The sequence below is a fragment of the Manis javanica genome, chromosome 8 (assembly GCF_040802235.1).
Source record: "Manis javanica isolate MJ-LG chromosome 8, MJ_LKY, whole genome shotgun sequence".
NCBI lineage: Eukaryota > Metazoa > Chordata > Mammalia > Pholidota > Manidae > Manis > Manis javanica.
This window is the reverse complement of record NC_133163.1, coordinates 121,403,769-121,425,932: the sequence shown is the minus strand read 5'-3', so window position 1 is coordinate 121,425,932 and position 22,164 is coordinate 121,403,769. Positions and strand designations below refer to the sequence as shown.

General features: G+C 44.7%; 2 protein-coding genes across 5 annotated transcripts in view; one reads left to right on the top strand and one right to left on the bottom strand.

Moving 5' to 3' along the window:
* The window catches only part of NPTN (neuroplastin), a 67,953-nt gene extending 52,333 nt beyond the window's left edge, over nucleotides 1–15,620 (top strand). The window contains exons 5-10 of one of the 2 annotated variants that reach the window (XR_012120789.1): nucleotides 3,281–3,414; nucleotides 6,154–6,427; nucleotides 6,716–6,808; nucleotides 13,194–13,215; nucleotides 14,019–14,093; nucleotides 14,605–15,620. Coding sequence is in view for 1 of the 2 variants with exons in the window: in XM_017665311.3 (XP_017520800.2) it covers nucleotides 3,281–3,414; nucleotides 6,154–6,427; nucleotides 13,194–13,215; nucleotides 14,019–14,079 (491 nt within the window). In the remaining variant the exon portion in view is untranslated. The remainder of the gene's footprint in view (nucleotides 1–3,280; nucleotides 3,415–6,153; nucleotides 6,428–6,715; nucleotides 6,809–13,193; nucleotides 13,216–14,018; nucleotides 14,094–14,604) is intronic. The other variant, XM_017665311.3, reaches the window with a different exon arrangement.
* Nucleotides 15,621–15,718: 98 nt separating this feature from the next.
* Nucleotides 15,719–22,164, bottom strand: part of REC114 (REC114 meiotic recombination protein) — a 64,572-nt gene continuing 58,126 nt past the window's right edge. For all 3 annotated transcript variants that reach the window (XM_073212156.1, XM_073212157.1, XM_073212158.1), the window contains 2 exons: nucleotides 18,381–18,467; nucleotides 15,719–15,883 (listed from right to left, as the gene is read on the bottom strand). In XM_073212156.1, the coding sequence (XP_073068257.1) occupies nucleotides 15,719–15,883; nucleotides 18,381–18,467 (252 nt within the window). The remainder of the gene's footprint in view (nucleotides 15,884–18,380; nucleotides 18,468–22,164) is intronic.

Genomic DNA, 22,164 nt, shown 5'->3' with positions numbered 1-22,164 from the left:
ACTGCTGCTCAGTTAGTGGGGCTGGAACAAGTTTTTTAATTGAGCAGCTACCACGAAGGATAGAGAGAAGTGAGAAAACTTTATTGACCCAAAGGCTAAAGTAATAGTTGTTACAACCACTCTCTAGAAGAGGGGTGTGGCTTGGATTAATTTTCTCTCTTCCCAGTACACTAGTGGTAACTGCCACCATCCCAAGGGTGAATACTCGGGGTACTTACTCTTGCGTGCATTAAGTAGATGGGCTATCCTAAGCTTCGCTTAGTATTCTCTGCTAAGTTGAGGAGAAAGCAGCAGGAGATCTAACCACTGAACACCGTTGTAGGCTTAGGCTTACACCATATAAACATGGCAAACAAAGTCTGGTGGGGGTTAGCTCATTCCCCAGATAGTCTCTGCACAGAGCAGCCTCTGTGGCTGTGTTTACAGCTGTAGATGGAAGCCTCTGTGGAGACGGAAGTAGAAGAGACAAAGGGGCTGGCGTTCCCCTCCTACACACCAGGTGGGGGTGAAGACCACCCCCTCCCCTCTCCTCAGGTCTTGGTCTTCAAGGCTGCATCCTTTCAGAATAGCCATTTTTTAGAGGCTTTGGAGCCATAAACCCAACTGAGCTTTTAGCCCGAGGGTAGTAGTTCTTACCTTTAATCTTGGCGATGAGTCCCCAAGGCAAAAGCTGATGACACTGAATTCACAACTATTGGAATTGGTCAGATAACTGGGCCAGAGTAGCTATCTGTGGAGCATAGGAGAATAAAAATGGAAAAATATATTGCATATATGCCGATTTCTGAAATTTGCATCTTTACCCTAGACCACTCCCCTGAGCCCCAGACTTGATATTCAGCTGCCCGCCTGACAGCTTCTCTTGTATGTTAGAAAAAGATGTCTTGAACATGTTCTCGACTTTGAACTCCTGGCTTTTATTACCGCCATTGCCCCATCCCTCAACAAAACAAAATAAAAACAAGCAAACAAAAAAACCACTGATTCTTCTGTAGTCTTAGGCAAGACCTAATCTAATGACAACTCCTTTCTTGTAGTTACTAAGGCCAAAAACCTTGGAGCCATTCTTGACTCCTTTTTCTCTCACTTCCCACATCCAGGCAATTAACAAATATGTTAACTCAACCACAGAAATATATCCAGAATCTCCTTACTTCTAGTGCTGCTGCGTTCATCCAAACCATCCTCTCCTTTGCCTAGATTATTCTCATAGCCTTTTAATGAGTCTCACCCGCTGTCGTCTCTCTGCAGTTGTCCACTACTAGCCAGGGGGAGCCTGTTACAACATACAGATTGTTTCATACCTTACTTAGTATTCACCAGTGACTTTCCAGTTGCCTCAGAGTAAATGCCACCTCATCACAGTGGCTGGCAAAGTCCCATTCGGTCTGAGCTCTTCTCTGATGTCCTGTTCTGACACCTCTGCTTTGCTTACTGTGTTTCAGCCGAACCCCTCCACGCTGTCCTTGTACACAACAGGCACACTTCTGCCTCAAGGCTTCCGCCTCTCCCTCTCCTTGGCATGTTCTTCCCACAGATGATGATGAGTAGCCCACTCCCGTATTTTCATGACTATGCTAAAATTCACCTCATCAGAAAGGCCTCCCTCCCCACTCTGTGATGGATCTGGCATGCAGTGGGTGCGTAGCAGATGTTTGCCGGGGGAAGGAAACACAACTAGAGGCAAACAGTGGCCCTTCTGCTTGTTTGGTCCCTGACTTCCCCATGGCGGTATTGTTTATGGCCCTTGAGCTTACTCCTTTAAGTGCCTAAGATGGTCTGAAATATTTATTGGCAGAGGAAAGCTCCAAGGAAGGGTGACCAGGTGAGAGGGCAGGCCTGAGACAGCGACTGGGTAGGCGCGGTGGAAATAAGGTCGAGCCGGCCTGACCTGCGCCCTTCTGCCTGGAGAGCGAAAAGACATTTGCTTTATCACATCCTATTTAGAGAACACCTCACACTCAGTAGTACCGAGCAGGCCTCAGGCGGGCGGGCATTGGCTGTAGAGCCAGCCTGGGACTTTGCCCATTCCACTCCTGTCCTGGTGTTTCTGGAGGTGGCTTGGGAAGCACTGGCTGAGAGTAGCAGGACTCTGGATTATTTTTAAGCCAAGGAAAGCCAAGCCAGTCAGGGGAATGTGGAGTCAACCCATGATGTAATATAATTGTATAGGTTTTTATAGTCTGAAAATGAATGTTTTGGTTCATCTTCTCTCTCTAAGAATACTGGATGTAGGCAGGGGCTAGAATTATCTCCTTTTATAATGGGCGTAGAACTGAAGCACAGAGTAATTAAAAGAACCACAAAACTGGAATTTGGAACAGGCCTATTGATTCTTTTTCCCATCTGGGCCAACAAAGTGACATCTGGTGTACTTTGAGTTTTACTGCTTTCAGATTCTTGTAACTCTGAGGAATGGTGGAAGATATGGCTAAGATCAAAGAAGGCCAAATTCAAAGAATTAGCCCCCATCTCAGGCTTCTTGGATTCTTGAAACTTACCTAAGTTTTAAAACCACAGGTGCCATTTATTTCTTCCTAAGTGATACCAAAAAGCAGAGAAGACCAACAACCTCTAACATGTCTAGAAACCTCCCCCAGGATTAGGTTCATTGACATTACAGCAAATCAAGGGTACAAGTCTGAAGCTGTTAATAAAATCTCCTGGGACACTGGCTGAATTTCATGTTCATTCCTTTCTTCCCCTTGTGAAAACCAGTGTGCTGTATTTCCTCTTTCCCAGGAGAGCGTTGGCCATTGATATTCATCAGATGGCCTCTCTAAGCGTTCATTGTTTTAACATGCCTTGCAATAGGACTTGATTTTAGGCGTTTGATCTTAGGGAGCTCATTTCCTTAAGGGAATATATGCTATATGGTATCAGTGATTGTTGTTAGTGTGGGTATCTTAAGAAAAAACATGACTGGTAGAGATAATAATAGCTCCTGTTCACATTTTCTTTAAAGGATGGCTTAATTTAGGGCAATTGAGCCCTAAATTGACCCTCTTCTAGTAGGTTAGAGAACCACCTATATTATTAATAGAACTTCATATGTGGTAATTCTTGTGTCTGCTTGGGCTGCTCTGGTAGGCAGAAGGTGGAGGATGGTTTGGACCCATTGCTCTGTTCTGACCTGAAATGCATGTTACCAATGCTGAATATGAAGGTCGGCCCTAAGACTCACTATTTCAAGCAGGGCTCTGAGTCAGCAGGTGGGGCCTTTGTATTCTGTTCAGAGTTAGGCTCCCGTGGTAACTGTGTTCCACGCTCTTTCTCACAGCTGCTCCTGACATCACTGGTCATAAACGGAGCGAGAACAAGAATGAAGGGCAGGATGCCATGATGTACTGCAAATCAGTTGGCTATCCCCACCCAGAGTGGATATGGCGCAAGAAGGAGAATGGTATGCCCGTGGTGAGTAGGGGGCAGCCCTGGTTCTCTGCGCCTAGATCTCTGGGTTGCTGGGGTTTCTCCTGGGGAGGTCTAGACATCTGAACCAGTTACTGCAACCTGCCAACCTGGCCTGGCTTGGGTCGCCCTTTCTAGAGTTATGAATTACATCATGAATCTGGAGGGCACTGACAGTCTCCATACTCCAGCTTGGAATCCCTATACATGAGTTGCTAAGGCTGGTTGTCTGGTATGAGGTTAGACGGCTTACCTTCAAGATAGGACACTGACAGAGCTAACCCCAATCCTAAACTTTTACTATTAGCCTAGTCCTTTTATCCTAAAAAAAGTACTGTTCTTGAAGTAATCTTTATGTACCTTTCTTATTTCTTGGGAGGACAAGGCGATGAGAGGCAGTATCTGATTGGGAGCTAAGGCAAACCTGGTGAGGCCCAAAGGCAGCCTTAGACATTGGAAATCTGACAGTATCTGCTCCAGAAAAGATAAACATCTTTTCTAGTCTGGGGACGGATCTTGACGTTCATAGGGGAGTCAGAGCTTTAGACTCTCATTTTCTCTGTGATTTACTATTTGAACAGTCTCCTTTCTATCCCAGGGGATGTCATGCATTCCTCCTGTCCCCAGGTCTTGTGTGCTCAGCACTATACTTTTCAGGCCTGCTGATTGTCGGTCGGAATGCAGAATCCTAAGGTAGTCCAGCGATCATCCAATCCAGCTCTCAGTGACCGGCCTCTGTGTGGCACAGGTGTCTGGATGCTGGGTCTTACAGGAGCCTGTGTGAGTTCTTTAGGGGGCTACGTCTTAGATTGTGAGACATCCACTCTGAGTGAACCTCTCAGATTCCCACTTTTCTCCAGCCACAGGTGATCATTAGCTTTTCACTGTTGGGGTACCTGCTCACCTGGAAGGCACCCCTCTTAGGTGGGGGAAACTTGGACGTCATGGTTCTTCAGATAGTGGGAGTGTGGGCTGCTTTGCCTTCCTGTCCCCAGACAATCCTCCTCCGAGACTGACAGGTACAGGGCATATCAACCAGTCTCTTTCCTAAACAAACAGCCACTGGAAAAAAGGTATTTCCTTCTTGGCACCCCCAGTCTTTGAGTGATTCCCTTGGTGCCTGTTCTACTTGGCACTTACAATGCCAAGTGTACCTCTTTCCCTGTTGCCTCTAATCCTGTCTGCTCTTTTATAGACTGGGAAGGGGTAATGTGGTTTAGGTGGTGATGGGGCCCCCTTTCAATGATCCCCAGACGGACTCTCTGACCCTCTTTGTTTGAGCCTTTCTTTTATTCAAGACTGTGAGGTAGTTTTGATGCCTCTCTCCTTAGTCATCAATTCTGTGGCAATAAGATAAATCCCACTCACTATCTTATATGCATCGATTGAAAAGGTGAAAAGTTTTTTGCATAAGATGGCATTCAAAAAATACCCACCAGAGGCTTGTGGACCAAACATGACACCAGTTGCCTCTGGTCATGAATGAAAAACACGGAATTAGGGCAGGAGTTGGTGATGTTGGCAGCTTTCCAGTTTTCTAAGCCCTAGAGTTGAAGCTTCACAGAATAACTTATTTGGAAGGCTGGGAGTTTCCCATTTCAGCCATTCCACCACTCACATGCAGACATGATTTTGTGTGTTGTAGCTGGGCATCGTTTTGGGGATCCTCTTCCCCTTTCTTGTCTAGTATTTCTGATTATGCTTTAGTTGTTCCATAACAACTGGCACAAAGTCTGTATTTTTTTCCCCTGCTAGGATCCTATGAGGTGAGTGCTGCGAGCCTGTCCCAGTCCAGCTCCACACCCAGACCCCAGGTCACACATTCTCACCTCTGCCTTCCCACATGTACCTGGAGCATGTGCCTGGAGCACTCCTGTCCTGCTTGATCAACTCTCCTCCCCCACAGTCTCTTCCAAATGTTAGCTCTTCTCCAAAGCTTTCTGTGACACTTTCTGGCAGTGGCCACTCCGTTGGTGCCTCACAGTCCTCTATACACACCCCTCTTGGGGCTCCTTACCACGTTCTGCAGTCATTCCTCTGAAGGTCTGGTTCCCTCTGAAGGTGAAGCCACCTAACTTCCTTGTTCCATTTGTGTCATACTTTTCCCTTTCTATCTCACCAGCCCTTCAGTAAGATACAGAACATGAGCATACCCCATTAAAAAAATGCTTGTTGACTGATTGAATAAACTCTTCTTTAATTGTGTAGTTTTAAAAGGCAGGGAAGTTACAGATTTCCCCCACTCTCTACTAGAGAACTAGCAAGTTCTTAGCATTGTTTCTGGAGGAAGTTTAAGGAGATTTTCCAGAATTCATCCAGTGTAAAGTAGATGTGCCAATTCTGAAATCATGAGACTGGCCTGAGGTCACTAGATGTGCCTGACCATGGAGGTCAGGACCCTCCTCTACCCTCTTCATGTCCTGGTTTCTTACCTGGTGTTTGAAGCAGCATTTTCCAAATAGGGCCAGTCTTCTACAAGATGGGACCTCCCTTCACTTCACAGAAATAAGGGAAGTAAAGGCAGGGACGTTCTTACCCTGGCTCTGTGAGAAACTTGTTGAAGTGTTGATATTGAAGGGAAGTCAGTAATCAAGTATTCAAAGCTTCTTTGACAAAGATGGTCCTAGGCACTGCTCCCTCATCCCAGCCGGTGTCCTAAGAATGGGTAACAGCATCAACCTGTTTGGGGCAGTTACTTACCTACCCTGACCTTTGTGTGCTCCCACTTTCTCTGCCCCTGAGCAGGAGATAGTCAATACTTCCGGCCGCTTCTTCATCATCAACAAGGAAAATTACACTGAGCTGAGCATCATGAACCTTCAGATCACAGAAGACCCTGGCGAGTATGAATGTAACGCTACCAACTCCATCGGCTCGGCCTCCATTGTTACCATCCTCAGGGTACGGAGCCATCTGGCCCCACTTTGGCCTTTCTTGGGAATTCTGGCTGAAATCATCATCCTTGTGGTGATCATTGTTGTGTATGAGAAGAGGAAGAGGCCAGACGATGTTCCTGATGGTAAGAGCACCCCCACAAAATAGTGGTGATATTGGGGCTGATGCTTTGGGGTGGTTTCTAAGCGCCCATAGAGACTATAAGGATGTTGGGATTGAATCCCCAAAGAGAAAAATTTCTTTCACTGCTTCCTTACCCTCTACCCTAAGATAGCCACCTAGAGCTTAACTATTAGCTCTATCCCTCCATTTGGGTGTTTTGCAAACCCCAGTTCCATCTGCCCTTCAGGCCCCACGTGGGGAATGGGCAGCTGTCAGTCTCTTTGTTCAGCTCTGTCCTCCTTCAATACAGATCATCAGGCAGCTTGAGCTTGAGGAGAATCCAAGTCCAGCCTAGGAGCCACCCCAAGATCGCAGGCCACCTGGCCTTTCAGGCAGATTTAAGGTATCTGATTGGTCGTCATATGGTTGCCTGGTGTAGCCCCTGGAGGTAACTGCCCCAGCCCAGTCGGACTCTTCTCAGGGGAGGCCACTGGACCAAGCCAGCCTTCGGTTCTCTTGGTTGGTGCCTTTGATAGGTTCTCAAGGTTCTTGGTGAAGCAGGCACCTACCATTTGGCTTTTCTGTCTCACAAACAGGAATGGTGGAGAGCACCTGTTGTAGCCACTACCCCTCACCCCCTCACCCTTGCCCCTGTGAGACTTGTGGATTGTTGGACATGGTTAGAGTCAGAAAAGTCGTGGGAAATTTTGTATGTTTCTGTCGTGGATGTTCCCTTTCTGACCGTGTGATCACAGTGGGAACTTGCGTCGGTAGTGCTTCCGATTGCCGTCTGGCTTCCTGTCTCCACCTTCCTGCCCTGTAAGTCCCTGCAGAAACAGACGACTGGGGCAGCCAGCTGTTGCTGCCACTTGTCTATCACTGGCTGGACTAGAGTGGTGTGTGCCTGAACCCAGCAGAGGCCTGGGGTGATGGTGAGGATGCCAACTCTAGGCTGCCCCTTCTGGGCCTGTGCTGGTGTGCTGTGGTACTGTTCCCTGCCCCACAGGGTTGTCTTGTGTCCTCACGGCTGACCAGCAGGACTGCAGTGCCCACCATGTGTGTCAGTGTGTCAGTGTAGACTTACTAAAGGGGGGCCTGGTGCTCCCTCAGAAAGAGTGCAGCCCCGAAGGCCTGCTAGTGGTCCCAGACTCTCTGAAAGGACGTTTGAGAGCAACAGCCATGTCCCCTTCTTTTCCTATCTTCTAAGCATTGTTGTATATGTGGAGGGACTATTAGTGAGGCTGGCAAAAAGACTTTGTTGAAACAAATGTGGTGGAGTCTCCTTCAAGTGTACATTTATCAGTGAACTAAATGGGGAATGGGATGGAGATCCGCTGGAAGCAGACGGGCCTTTGAAAATAAGTGGGCTAGTTCTTTGCAACATGCGTGTCCCCAGGATTTTTACTTCCCCTAGGTCCACGGAAGTGCTGTCCTGTGAAGTGAAACGGCTTTCTTGGGATTTTCCTATATGTATAATGCCTTCTCTCTAGATTTGTCTGTCTTCCTGCTACAAACTAGGACTCCCAAGGCAGAATCCCTGTGTTCACACCTTCAGGGCAGGAGTTGCCAGTCTGTGTTTTCGGCGTTGGCTCTTTGGGAGCAGTTATGCCTCCCTCCTGAATGAGGCTTTTCACCCCCTCAGAAGGCTTTTGCTTTTTGCTAAATATCACCTTTCTCAGCCTTCCCTTTGGAAAGGTTGAGAAGCAAAAAGTCACGTAGGAAAAGGCAAAGATGGGCTTCAAAACCTGATTATCTTAAGATGAGGCTGGCTTGCCACCCTCTTGGCAGGGTGACACATTGGCTTAGCATGTCCTTGTCGGGGGTTCTAGGCTACTTTGTAGGAAGACACTTTGTTTACCAGATTGCTGTCCCAGCATGTATGGAAGACACCCAGGTTAATAGATTTGAGAAGTGGTTAGTATTGGGTCTGCCTGCCGAGTGCAGACACCTGCCCAGGGAGGTGGCTGCTGTCTTTTTTAAGAGCTCCAGGACCTCAAGTGGGGACCAGTTTGTTATAAGACACATCTGTGGCCACCAAATCTTCTGAACAGCTACCTGGAGGGAAAATACCTCTTTTAAGATAAATTATTACTGACAGCGAATGAATCCTATATGAAAGAGATGACTTCAGGGTAGGTGCAAAGTAAACCCCCTTGCTCTTGTCTCTGGAAGAACACTGTAATGCAAGTGGCTTTTCCTTTCCGTTGTTGGCTTGTGGTAAACAGGCTAGGGTGCTGGAATTGCCGCAGTGTTTACCCTCTCCCTGCGCCCTCTCGACAGCCAGCACGGTCCAGGCTCTGGTCTCCACCTGTGCACCCCTGCCCTAGCACCCACATTTCTGTCCCTTAGTTTTCTCCTTTGTCTACCTCCTTCTCTCAAACTCCTTCCTTCTCCTGCCCTCTGTTTTGCTTCTCTCCTGGACTGATCTTTAATAAAAAAAAGTTGATTGTTCGTTGGTGAGTTTTTCTTATGCTGTAGCTTTTTTTCTTTAGCCAGTTTCCCCTCAACTCCTGTGCAATTCATGTAGAAGCAAATTCTCCTCATAGGCTTTCTTCCCACAAGCCCCTCCCTAAATTTACATATAGATAGATAGATGCACCCCATTTTGGAATGAATGAAGAGGTACTTATATCTGAAACAAATCTGGGGTTTTACTTACTAGATAACCATCTGTGCTTCTGTGTTGACTTATTTATGCCATTACGAAAATGTGTTTTTTTAATAGGTCTGACATGCTTTCTCTTTGCCAAATAGGGACTTTAGTGTCAAGATATACCTAAGGTTTATTTCTGACTCACTGACCCCTGAATCTTTTTTATAGGAAAAAATTCATGCAAAATTCATAGTATTCATATTTGGACAGCGTATGAGTTCTTTGTATCTCATACCCTTACTAGAAAACACCAAGTGAACAATACAGAAGTATAAAAACACACAAATGTGAAAGTACAGAGTTTGGTCTGAGTACGTTTCACTAGAAAAGCAAATACTGCTTTCTGTTTCTCATATGGAAAATGCTTAGGGTTAACAATGATTCAGTTGCTTCCAGAAAAAAAAGGCCCAGGTCTTTCTGTCTACTGAAATATCTATATACTCAGGACATTTTATAAGTGAAACACATCTAAATCTCTATAGGCCCCTGTTTTGGTCTCTTTGAGGGTTGGTGGCCAAGAGGGCGTCTTGCAGGTAGGTCATCCACATATCACCTTTTACCTTCAGTGTTTCCAGTAACGGATGAATCTTGCAGCCAAGTAAGGGCTTTGTTTTTTTTATTTCACTTACCTCTTGACTGCTTCTCTGAAACAATGTTAAATGATGATTCTCTAAAAAGACTAGTCCAACTAGTGTCCCTCTAGCCCTCCCTCTACCTTCCGGCTGGACACATGCTTGAAGCACATGCCCGTGCGGGTCCCCAGCTGACTGTGCAGCGTGTGCACAGTGTGTGTGTTCATGGCTCCCCTCCTCGGCCCCCGGGGGGCTGGGTAGCGAACCTGCCTGTCACTGGGGCATTTAGTTCTGCAGGGCAGTTGTTAGTGACCTCAAATGAGAACAAAAGGAGCCAATTTAAGAAAAGAAGTGCTGGCATCAAAGAGTTTCCTATTTTCATGTTAGGGGGATAATTTTTATAAGCAAGTCAAAGAGACTGTACTCTTCCTTTTAAGTTAGTGGTGGAGAAGATACTTGAGGTTTTGTGGGACTATTTTTAGTGACTCTGATATATACAAACTTTTTTAGACACCTAAGAATTAAGAGCTATTTTAATGTTCCAAAATCAGTTGTCCAAAATACTGGCAGCATATAAAGCTGTAGAACAGGCCAGGAATGTTGGAAAAGAAATGTGACTTTTCAGAATGACATACAAAACATACATTTGCGTCTCTTAAGTACGAGTCATCTGGGTCAGTTGTGGAGAAAATACAATAGGTACAAACAAGGAAGGAAATTGGCAATAACCATTAATCTCTCTTGGGTTTTTTGCCAATCTGCTGCGATCAGGCAAAATTTAAGTGGGTCTAGAAACCATAGAACTCCATCCTCAGTGAGCTGAAAGCCGTGAGAGAACTTCAGGCGGACAGTTGCAGACAGTTAACTGTTGGTCAGTTTGACATTAAAGCCATCTTTTTGGACGTGATACTGTATCAGTTACCCGTTGTTTACAGGGCATCATAGAGCACCCTTCCAGACTGTGAGGCAGGTATGGGGGGTGAGGGCCACAGTGCATTCATTCAGGAAGACAGTGTGCAGGTGACTCAGTGTGTGTGCGGCGGCTCCACCAGAACGTCACTCTCCTGAGACGGACCCCAGAAGCATGTTTTTCCATTCCCCCCAGTCCTCTTCCTCTCATCTAGCCAGTGGCTGTGAGTCACACCCAGGTGGAGAGAACAGTCATTGTTTAAGCGGCTGTCTTTTGGCCTGAGGGTTTGGGGGTATGTTGATATTTGTCGGTTACTATGACTTCTTTTTTTTCCCCCCTCAATTGCATCAAACCCTTAAAACATGGTGGTAAGTGAGCGATATGCATGCTTTTGGAGTTTGTTTAATCTCCGCTTCAGTCTATACGATGCACAGTTCATAATGTTAACACTTTTCTTCAAGTTTACTTCATTCACTTTCACAAACTAATTTGGATTTCAGTTTGCTGTTTAATCCTCATTTACTTTGATTTTTGCACCTTTTTCTGTAGTTCTGTTCTTCCCCTCTCTCCTGATTCCCCTGCTTGGGGTCAAGTTATTTTTTTTTTTTTTGTCTGACATGTAAAGGGAGAGCCGTGGTGCAGGGAGCAGTTCAGTACAGGGTAGTAGGAAACAAGGCTCTTTTCTTTGTTCTTGTAAATGTGCAAGTGGATTTGGGGAGAGAGGGATGAAGGGGCTCGTGAGACATAGACCCTAGTGCGAAGAGCAGCTGCTCCCACTTGCAGGCATGGCAGCTACACAGGAGCCACTGTTGCTGAAGCCCCTACATGCAGCCCTTTGCACGCTATCTGCTTGTTGGGCTGGAAAATGACCTTCCCGGTCAGACGCCAGGGCATACCGCCACGACCGAAAGGAAGAGAAGCTTGTGAAGAGAAGAGTTTGGTTTGGTGCCGACAGCGTCGTGCTTTGGAAAGACCAGCTTGGCTATCGCGATCCCCTCTGCCTTGCCTTTTCTTTTAATGCTGGGAGTAGGTTGGTGGTGTCCTTGAATAAGCTGTCTTGCTTTAGAATTTTGTATTTTTGGGTGCATAGCCAAAGCACTAAAAATATTGCTCCTGTGTCTTTCCCTTTAAGCCCCCAAAGTGCTTAGTTGCTAGCACGTAGCTGAGCTGGCCCGGCCGGGTGCTGAGAGCATTAGGTGTTGTAAGGGAGGACTTCCGTTGGGCCTATGTTGTAGTACCCGACGTGTCTTTGTGTATCTCCACTGCATACACAGCACACCGGTGTCTTGGGTGTCCTTCAGTCTTAAAGTTTATTCTTTGTCCCTGTATGAGTGTGTGCTGGTTAGTGGTAGAATCCTGTGGACACTGGTGTCACTAACCTATTGTTTTGGCTGATGAAGTTGTTGGTTTGTGGATAGTTTTTTTTTTGTTTGTTTGTTTGTTTGAAACCTTTTTTTGCTCCAGTCACTGTGTGTGCTGGCGGTAGCTTTGCCTCTCCGTTGCCTCCAAGGAACAGGTGGAGCAATGTCTCCCTTTGACAGACATTACTCCTGACATGTGCTCCTGCAGACGCGTACACTGAGGCTGTAACCTCCATAACTGCTTCATGTGCACCAAGCCCCCTTGTGGAATCCTGCTGAGAGTTTTTCTAGAAGCCTTCGGAGAAATCCTACCATCCTGAACCATTCAGTCCACCCAACTTCTGTAAAATAAAAACAAACTAAGAGCACTTGTTTCTTCTCCTTTGTGGGCCTTTAAAAAAAATTCTTTGTATGTATATCCCTGCGTAAAGGGGACCAAGTTGCCCTTAGTTGAGACAGGAAAAAAAACTTTACCAATCAGAATCATTAAAGAAGGCTTCTAAACTCATAATCTATGTAAGTTTTTGATTAAAAAAGAAAAGATATCTCATGGCTCATCTGGGTTTGGGTTCTGGTTTTGGCCAGGGCATAAGAGTGAGCCTGTCTTTCTGAGTCTCTTCTAGAGGGATGTCACCACTATCCCGCTTTCCCTGCTGTGTCACAGACCATCCTCCGGTGTGCGGATGCTTGTTGCGGGCAGAGCCCAGCCTGGCTGCCCCGGTGTCGGGCTGAACTATTGTGGCTTCCTCTTCCTCAGTCTCATTCTTCAGACCAAAGACTCTTAAAGGTCACAAAACAGCAAGAACAGTGTCCTTTGGGGAAGTGAGGATGTGTGGCTAAATGTAGAGAATGCACACATCCGTCTACATTGCAGGATTGAGCCACAACAGTGCATGCATTCACCACAAGAAAACAAACAGCAGGATTTTACAACTGAAATGTTGGTTTGTGTTCTCATCTACTTAAGAGTGAACCACTGGAACTTGGGGACAAGATGAGTATAACAATATTGCAGCCTATCTGTCCGCTACAGTTGCAGTTTTTCATGACAAGCATCCAAGTGTTAACTAAAACCATTGAAACAACATACCTGCCATTAAAAATTTTAATCTAGAAATAATAACTCCATGAGTGTTTTGCACCTCCAGATGGAATGGCCTTGAATAAATGCTGTGATTAGCCATGTTTGCCACTTGCCTTCTGCTGTTCTATTAATCCTTACTCAGAGTCTCACGATTTTCTCCTTTCTTCTTCTGTCTCTCAATGGATTAAAACCCTGAACACCTGTGTAGATGATGAACCAGCTGGGCCAATGTAAGTACTTTACCGGACATTGATTCAGTAGTTCCTGATAGAGTTATTTTATACTTACAGTTTGATCAAATGGAGTAGCTAAGATTATACGGGAAGACTGTGGAACACAGCGTGTATGTCTTAGTTTGCTAAGAAGCTGACTGATGGCCACTTGGTTCCCAGGACAGGCTGCATAGTTTTGTTTTTAGTAGGAATATAAAGTGGAATACCATGCAAAAAAATATAAAAATTTTCCACATCCCATATGCTTATTAAATTGATAAAATAAGGAAAATGGCCAGTATATCTGAGACTTCAGGTTTTGTTAAAGTTAATTTCAAGCTCATCTATAGCTTGGATAAACTATCTGGCTCCATTAAACAGTTGTGTGTATCCAAGAGAGAAGAGAACTACAAAATTTGGAATCAGTCCAAGATGAGCAGAATCTCCTATAGAATTGGGGACTGTGGAGTGAGTGGCAGGCAGAGGTGCCCAATTTGTATATAATTGCATATCTTTTACCATTTGAGAAGAGACAGTGGTGTTCAGTAGAGAAAAAAGCACAGTTCTCACCTTTATAGTTATTATAGTTTATCAATCAAAGGGGAAGTTATCTGTATCTCATCTGTCTTGGGAATCAAAAGGATATATTAATTGGAGGTATGTAGATACTTAAGGAATATGTTTAGACACTAACACTGCGCAGTAAAATTTCTTGCTCCCTGAGCAACACTGTAAGTGGAAAAATCCCTATATTTGCATGTGTTATACTCTCTCAAGGTGCTACTGACTTGAACCTTTACAATGCAATTTTTCCTCCAAAGGAAAACCAACTCTACCAACAACCACAAAGATAAAAACTTGCGCCAGAGAAACACAAATTAAGCACTGCTTTTAACGTAAGTATGGCCTTTAGAAATTTTAAAGTTATCTTCAAACGAATGTGCCTCTGTTGACCATGTTACAAAATCTTCAGTAGTTGGTATTATATTGCGAGGGCTTTCAGTTCATTTTGGAGCAGCTGTCCAGGTCCTCTGTCCAGTATAGCAGCTGGAGGAGCATGTTTCAGCTGCACTGTTGCACATATTTACATGCGCCATTTCAGAATATGCATGTTTCACCATTTACTTACATCGTTAAAAAGAGGGAAAATTATGTTGTCACCCTCTTAGGTCGATTATTCCCAGAGACCAGTTAGTTGCACTTTGCTTCTGAGGACGGTGTGAGCATGAGTGGGAGCTGGCCCAGTGGGGCCAGAGTGCCTTCCGGTTTGGCACACGGAGATCCAGATTCGAAGCCACACCCCTGAGCGTGCTGTCTGAAACATAAGCTTGGCTTTATGTGGCACTTGGTGGTGTTTTACATGACACTGCATATTCCTATTTTAATTTCCAAATATTGTCTTTGCAGATGTTTTGGGGCCCTGAAACTGGTGGCAACATGGCCTGCTAAACTCTCTGCTTGAGCCTCTTCGGTTCTCTCCCCTTCCACGCGAGCGGCACCACTGGCTGGCTGAGCATGCCTTACTTAGCGTCTCCTGTAAGGGTCCTCTGGCCAGGTACATTTTCAACCACGTTTCGGTGTAGAAGGTGTAAACTATTTTGGGCTTGATGTGCTGTGAATGTTGCTTCCCACCCTCCCCCCTCCTTTATTAAAATATTTAAATAGAAGTGGAAAGGTCCTTTGAGGATCCCTTCATGCATGCACCATTTTTTACTTAATGCAGCTGTTAAATTGGCAAGCTCTAAAATGCACTGCTGCCATCTAGTGATACCTTTTTGTAAAGTACAGCAAAACCTACAGATATATACAGTATATAAATATATATATATATATTTATATTTTTGGGGGTGGGAGAAATCCAAAATAAAATAAATGCTTGTTTCATTTTTAAGCTGCTGATACTCATTCCTTACTGTATGTTGTTAAGATGAGGAAATCGCGCAGTTCTGGTACATAAAGATGAGTGATACAAACTGAAATCTGTAATTTTAAGGGCTCAACCTACGACTTTGATAAGAAGCTGAACAGTCCACTGAATGGATGTAATGAATTGCAGTATATATGTGTGATTGCTTTTTAAGTGATTACTTTTTCTTTTAAGTCATGTAAATTCTTAAATCCTTTTGCACTGATGGGTTGAACCTTATTGTACATTCAATTAAGGCAACTTTTTATAATTTGTTTTCAGAGACCTTGAGGTGTTACAGCATGGTATTCTATGCAACTAGTTATCCTTTGGGGTTGACACTGTATTTTTTCACATCAATTTAATGGTTGAGTGTAGATTTTCTCATCCAGTAGGGATCTCAATGCGTTACGTAACTGCAGATGCATGTACTTGTGTTTTGTGTATTTGTTGAAGTGCAATGATGTATAAAAAGTGGAGTCACCTGTTTTTAAAAATAAAACATTGATAAAAGGTGTTTAGAATAATACTCTTTATTCTTGTATCTTCACTAATCTTCGGAGAAAGCATTTTTCAGTGCATTCAAGTTCCCTGGTGGGATATGTACATACAGGGTTAATTTCTCAACCCTGCCAGCTTTTTTAGGTTCTTTTCCACATCTTCCACAAATGCTGGGAAACTTTGATCCATGAGGCACAAACGTAGAAAAGGGCCTATTTCTTCTGCATTCCATACAGATTGTTCATAGACAAGGGGCAGCTCCTTTGATGCCAGGAGAGACTAGGGACAAAAGCAACAGACTGAATAGGACACATGAAACTCTGCCTTGAGGACAGTTTGAGAAAACACCAAAAATTAGTATTAGCTGCCTTACAGGGTCCCTTGCATGTTTCTAAATATACATAGGAAGTGAGATAACTTGTAGCCTTAGGTATTTCAAATGTACTAATGATGTGTTCTGCAATGTTAAGATACTGCTTTAATGAATGTTGTGCTGATAAGATCTTGTGGACTGTTAAGAAACCTACCCATGAAGGAACTCCACTATCTTCCCACCTCATAGGTGGAGGAATGGATGGAAGCTGTTCCCATGTGGAACCTGGGCTCTGAATATAATAGAGGCCACACACTGACTGTCCAAAGGACACAGTTAGCTCACCCATTCTTTTTCTGGACCTGTGCATGAGGTGTGACAGGCATGCAACCATCACCACAAGGCAGAACATTTCCCTCACCCCCTAAAAAATTTCCTCATGCTACCTAGTTTTGCTGTCAGTCCCTAGCAAGCACTGATCTAGGTCTCCATACCTTATAGTTTTCTCTCTTCCAGAATGTCAGATAAATGAAGTCATATAATACTGAGCGTTTTTGACATGCTTATTTGCCTCCTATGTGTCTTCTTTGATAACCTGTAGTGGTTCAAAGCCAGTTGAGTAAGTTGCCAATGTTTAAATATTACCAGTGTTCAAATAAGTCTGACTGTGCCTGGCAATTTGGAAGCTACAGGGACACTGGATCCAGAGTCCCATGTGACAATGATGGGCTACAGCTCTGCTGTGGTCACCATACTCCTCACATTCATTCTGTTAGGTAGGTGGGTTTGTACTCTCTCTGTGGCTGGCAGTTTGATGTGTACATATACAAGTGACACTTCTCCAGAAACCATCTATGGTAGAAATTCACTTTTCTAAATTCAAATGGCTTCTCAGACTCTACCTAAAAGTGGAAAGAAAATGAAAGTAACATGGAGCCCTGTTCTCTGATGAGAGCCACTGTTCCTGTATTTCTTCCAAACTTTTACTTTGTATATATGTGTTTATATAAAATAAAATCATACATGCTGTTTTGTAGTCTTTTAAGAAAATGTACTGTCTGTCTTTCCATGTCAATAGATAGGGATACACATCACTTTTAGTGACTGCATTTTTATCTTGTTATAGTCATACCACACTTGAACCACTCAGTATCCTGTTAGTGCACATTTACATTGTCACTATAAACAACACTGAAGAACATCCTTACATGTATGTTTGTGTAGCTGAAATGAAATTATAGGTAATAAGATATTACATTAAATTTGCTCTATATTGCTAAATTGCTTTACAAAAAGTTTTACCAACTTATCCATAGAATGACTTACCCAGAAGGTTAGAGCAAATAACTAACATATCTCAGCTCCCAGCCTGGTGCTTTTTCTTGTTTATACATGGTTCTTCTATATTCTGTAAACTGGGCTAAGGTACACCTTCTATACAGCAAGTGATATTTCCTGAATGAGGACGTCACACCCAGCCCTGCTCCATGAGTTTTTGTGGCACTACTGTCTTCAGCCACTTGGGTTCAATTAACCTCTAACCCCAATGCACATAAGAGGCTGCACACCGGCACTCTGAGGCCTACCCTGCTGCCGGACAAAGGGAACAGAAAGGCTTTTTACACTTCGTTGTAGTCTCTGAATTATTAAAAGAAATAGACATGAATTCTTAGTCTTCTTACATCTCAAGTTTTCTATCCCCTGCCCCTTATTCTGAGTAAGTGGTAAGCCAGATGTACCTCTGTTACAGTTTAATAGATACACTAAAAAAGTTTATCCTTGAATGTTGATGAATTCCACACAGAATTGTGTGCACAGCATAAGCTGTGGGCCCGAGAGCCTGCTGTCAAGTGTGGCTGGGAATACCTTGGGAGGAGACAAGCCTCACGGAGCTCCAGCGGGACAGACGTCAGTTAACCCGAGTTTGAATGATTAGGTCTTACAGGAATTCTTTGATAAGAGCAAACTGCGAGGGAGGAGGGGATTCCGGGAAGCGAGTCCGCGGTCACAGGGCTGAGTCCTCCCGGGATTGCACGCGTCCGTCCGCGGCTGAGACCTCGGCCCTGAACAGCTGCCCCTGCAGAGACCATCACTGATCCCGACTCCAGACTCACACTGATGTTTGTCTTGGGATAGTTTCCGAATTTCATTTCCAAAATTAAATTTAAATTCTGCCTTTTATTTGTCTTTTGGGGAACGTGGTGTTTAAATCCTTTATCTCACCCCGTAAGGGCTCACACCACAGCCCACCCTTCCTCTCACTCTGCAGAGAGCAGCTCCGCGGCGTGTGCCGTCGTGCCTGACCTTACAGCGGGCGGGTGAGCACGGCCTGCTTCTGTCTTCCCCAGATTCTACAGAACTTCACGTCACTATTCTAGAACAAGGGAGTGGGACAAGAGCCATACAGCTTCTTCAGGATCACTGTTTTTCATGACAAAAAAACAATATGGAAATAGGCCCCACCTGAGCTAAGCAGGTCACTGAGGTCCTTCCTCCTGAAGTGGCCGCGCCGGCCAGTAAGCACTGCTGCTGCTCTGGGTGCTGGTGCGACTGCAATGGAACAACTTGGTGATTAGGAGACAAGCTGAACGTAGTCATAACCACCACAGGCCGTTAAAGAACTGGCAACACGTGTGTTTATGTTCAAAGAAAGAAAAGTATCAGTGAAGATGGTAAAATCACTGCCGGTGTCGTCTGTCCTGGTTCAAGCTGAGCTTTTACTGGATTTAACCACAGCAAAGGTATGGGAACAGTTTGAATCTGAGGCTCGTGCCCAGTACCGGGTGTTCCTTTGTGTGTGTGTACTGTCTTCAGGGGCCTGCCCAGGGGCCAGGATAATCATCATTTGTGACCATCTAAAAATTATTACTCAAGAAAAGCGTGTTCGTTGCAGAAAAGCAACGTAGGAAAAAAGCCCATCATTGCAAAGTAACCACATGTTAATAAAAACTTTTAATTCCATTTTAGACATTCTGCAGGAATGAGTTCTGCTAGAATTCCTAGGTGTCTTCATTCCTATGTGCCTATGCTTACTGTCTACCACAAAGAGCAGGGAGAGGTGCAGCCTTCAGGAACCTGCAGCCCTGTGAGCACCTGACAAAACGGTGACTAGAATGCAACCCGGGAGGAAATGAATTGTTCATCCCTAGTGGAGGGATGAACTGGATGGGTGAGGGGTGCTAAGCATGAACTATAGGAATGCTGCAGATTTCATGCTGTTGCAGAGAAATCTATAACATGAGGGTACAGTGACCACAGTGAGGAGGAGGCCCGGAGGTGTAAACGGCTCTGAGGCCGCTTCTACCTAAAAGCAGCGTTTCTTGGAGCTGCCTGCCAGCCCCTGGCCCCACTTGCCAGCCGCGTGGCTACAGGTCTGGCTGTGTCTAGGACTGCCATGGCTCTTGCAGTGCGAGTCTCCAGAGAGGCGTGCTTGCCCCAGACATCTCCGTCACAGGAGAAACCAAGGCCCTTCCTGGAAGGTGCCTCTTGTCTATCAGCGACACGGTCTGACTGCCAGCAGTCAGGAAGCCAGACTTCGTCTCCTGTCCTATGTGGAAGCTGGCTCTTGCTGGTCAGCAGGTATTAGAAAAGGAGATCTGGAAGCATCAAAAACGGGGGGTGCGGAACAGACAGGGAAGGAAGAACAAAGAGAAGCCTGGGCAAGAATGCAAACATCAGAATGAGCAAGAAGGGAAGGAACCCGGAAGATGAGGAGCCCACAGGGAAGCCCCGATTCTCTGATTAGCTTCCTCGCCTGTAAAAATAAAGACTCCAGTGCCTAGTGTGCCTTCCGCCTCTGCTGTCTGACGCTCTACGAGGAGACACCAATTCAGCTCATACCACGTTCTCCAGCCGAGAGAGACATCGGCCAAAAGTCATGCTCGAGCACGGCGAACAGCAGCCAAGTGTGACAGAAGCACCTGGCTAGTGGGCGGCTCCAGGACAGGACGGTCCTCCACGCAACCGCACAGCAATGCAAGGGCCTGGGGCCTGCACACGGTGACTGGAATCCCTGGCTGTTTCTACTTTGGGACTTTACTAATAAAGGAAAGTTCACCTAGGAACAGCCATCCTCCTTCCTCCCCTGCTGCTACCCTCTCTGGAGTGGGCTGGATTGCCTTAGAAGCCCTCAGGTCGAGAAACCCCTGGCTAAATGGTTAGGCCACAATTAGCAAAATTACAAGGCTTGAGGAAAAGTAAAAACAAAATATGAGCCAGGAAGTGACTCAAGAACTTGAAATAGAAGCACATGGAATTATCTGTATTTGCAAAGAAGAGAACAACTATTTTAGACAAAAAATACATAGGTATTGGGAAAAGGACACACTTGAATACAGGAGAGCAGCAACACTAGACCTTGGCCGTAGCACCTCTGAAGATGGACTCTGAGAAAAGAAGCACGACACCAGATCTGTACAGCAGCAGCTAAGGGCAAACTTGGCAATGTTTTGTCATCAGGAGCACTAGAATGTTCTGAGGCACTCTGCACTCTGGGGAATTAACCCTGCGGCTTTATCTTGTCTACTCGGTCGCTGCAGATACTCCATCTTACTTCACCATGGCCCTATTGACTTGAGTCTGAGCCTCGTTAACTGACCAGGATGCTAATTTGTTCACTGGCAAGGGAATGAAAGGGTAACAGTACTGGCAATAATAGTAACAGTGGTTAATGTTGTTGAGGTATTTGTGAGGCATCATACTAGGTGCTTTATATACAGCATTCCAGCCTCACCATTTTACAGGTGAAGTTCAGTGATCTGGTGCAAGGTCTGCAGCTGCTAAAAGGGCCAGGACTCAAACCTGAATTCCAAATCCCGTGGTCTCTGCACAATACCCTGCTGCCTACTCAGAACACCGGATCACAGACCGGAGGAGCGCCTGAACACAGAATCGAGAAGAGACTTGGAAGTTTTCTAGCCATGTTGGGTATATTTCTACCTAGGTTTTGGGACCAGCCTTTAGAATCAGAAAGCCAGGGCCCCCACCTGCTGTAGCTCACAGTCCTCAGCCTGCATTTGTTGCCACATATGATGACTTCATTTTATTTTTTATGTTTAGATAATTGTGTAGCCTGATCAGGTTCTACCCTCATGTGCCTTCATTACCTTTATAAGGCATTGCAGACCTAGCTCTCAAATCATGGGACGTTACTTGGTTCCTCTTGCACCCCATGCCCCTAATACCATGATCTGAGTCTGATAACTGGTCAATGAAACCTACGAAACAAGGAGATCTCGAAGGGGCAAAGGATCGCAAGTAATAAAGCACCTTCAAATGAACCACTACATCCTGTTCGTAGCGAGGGGATTCTTAAAACAGCAGAAGCTGATGAAGCTAAATATTTGAAACTTGTAAGAAACGCAGCTTTAGCCCCTAGACATCCTCGTGTGGAAACAAATGAAGGGAAAGAATTCTAAAATACAAAATCTGATTTGGCAAACTCAACACATTGAAGAGAAAATCATACAGCATTATGTTTAAAGAAAAAGTTTATGATAAATAATGTAAATTTATGTTCACCCTAGATAAATTATGAATGACAAGAAACTTGGTGATAAAACAGCAAAAATGAATTGTTTTAGTTCAGCAAGTTTAAGGGGAACTAATAGGATGAAGTGATAGAAAGTCAGGTTTGAAAAATCAGTTCTCAAAGTAGAAAATAGAAGGCCAGCCTGAAACTGTCATTTCCACCTCGGGAACAGAGGTAGATGCTTATGCTAGTACAGCAGCCTTTGGGGCTATGCCACAGCAGTGCCAGAATAGATACTTCTGGGAGAAATTCTCTAACAATGAGTCTCAAACTTTTGATCACAAGATCCCTTTATACTCAATTACTGAGACCCTCAGACAGCTTTTGTTTGAGTTATGTCTACCTGATATTTATATTTTGGAAATTAAGAATCTTTTAATTTAAAAACCCACATGTTAATATTAAAAACATCTTCGTGTGAAATAACTATTTCCTAAAACAAAAATGTAGTGAGTTTTGCAAATCTCTTGAATATCTAGCTTAATGGAAGACAGCCAGACTCTGTCTACTTCTACATTAAATTTGCTGACACATGTTGCCTTGGTTGAAGTATATGAAGAAAATCTGCTTCACACAGAATGGACTGTGGAATGGACTTTCTATGCATGCAGAATTTTGTAGCATCACCCATTGGTCATTTGGAAATACTGGGGCACTGGACTATACAGATTGTCCAAATGCTGAAACATTTTGTCATGTAATTATAAAACAAAATCA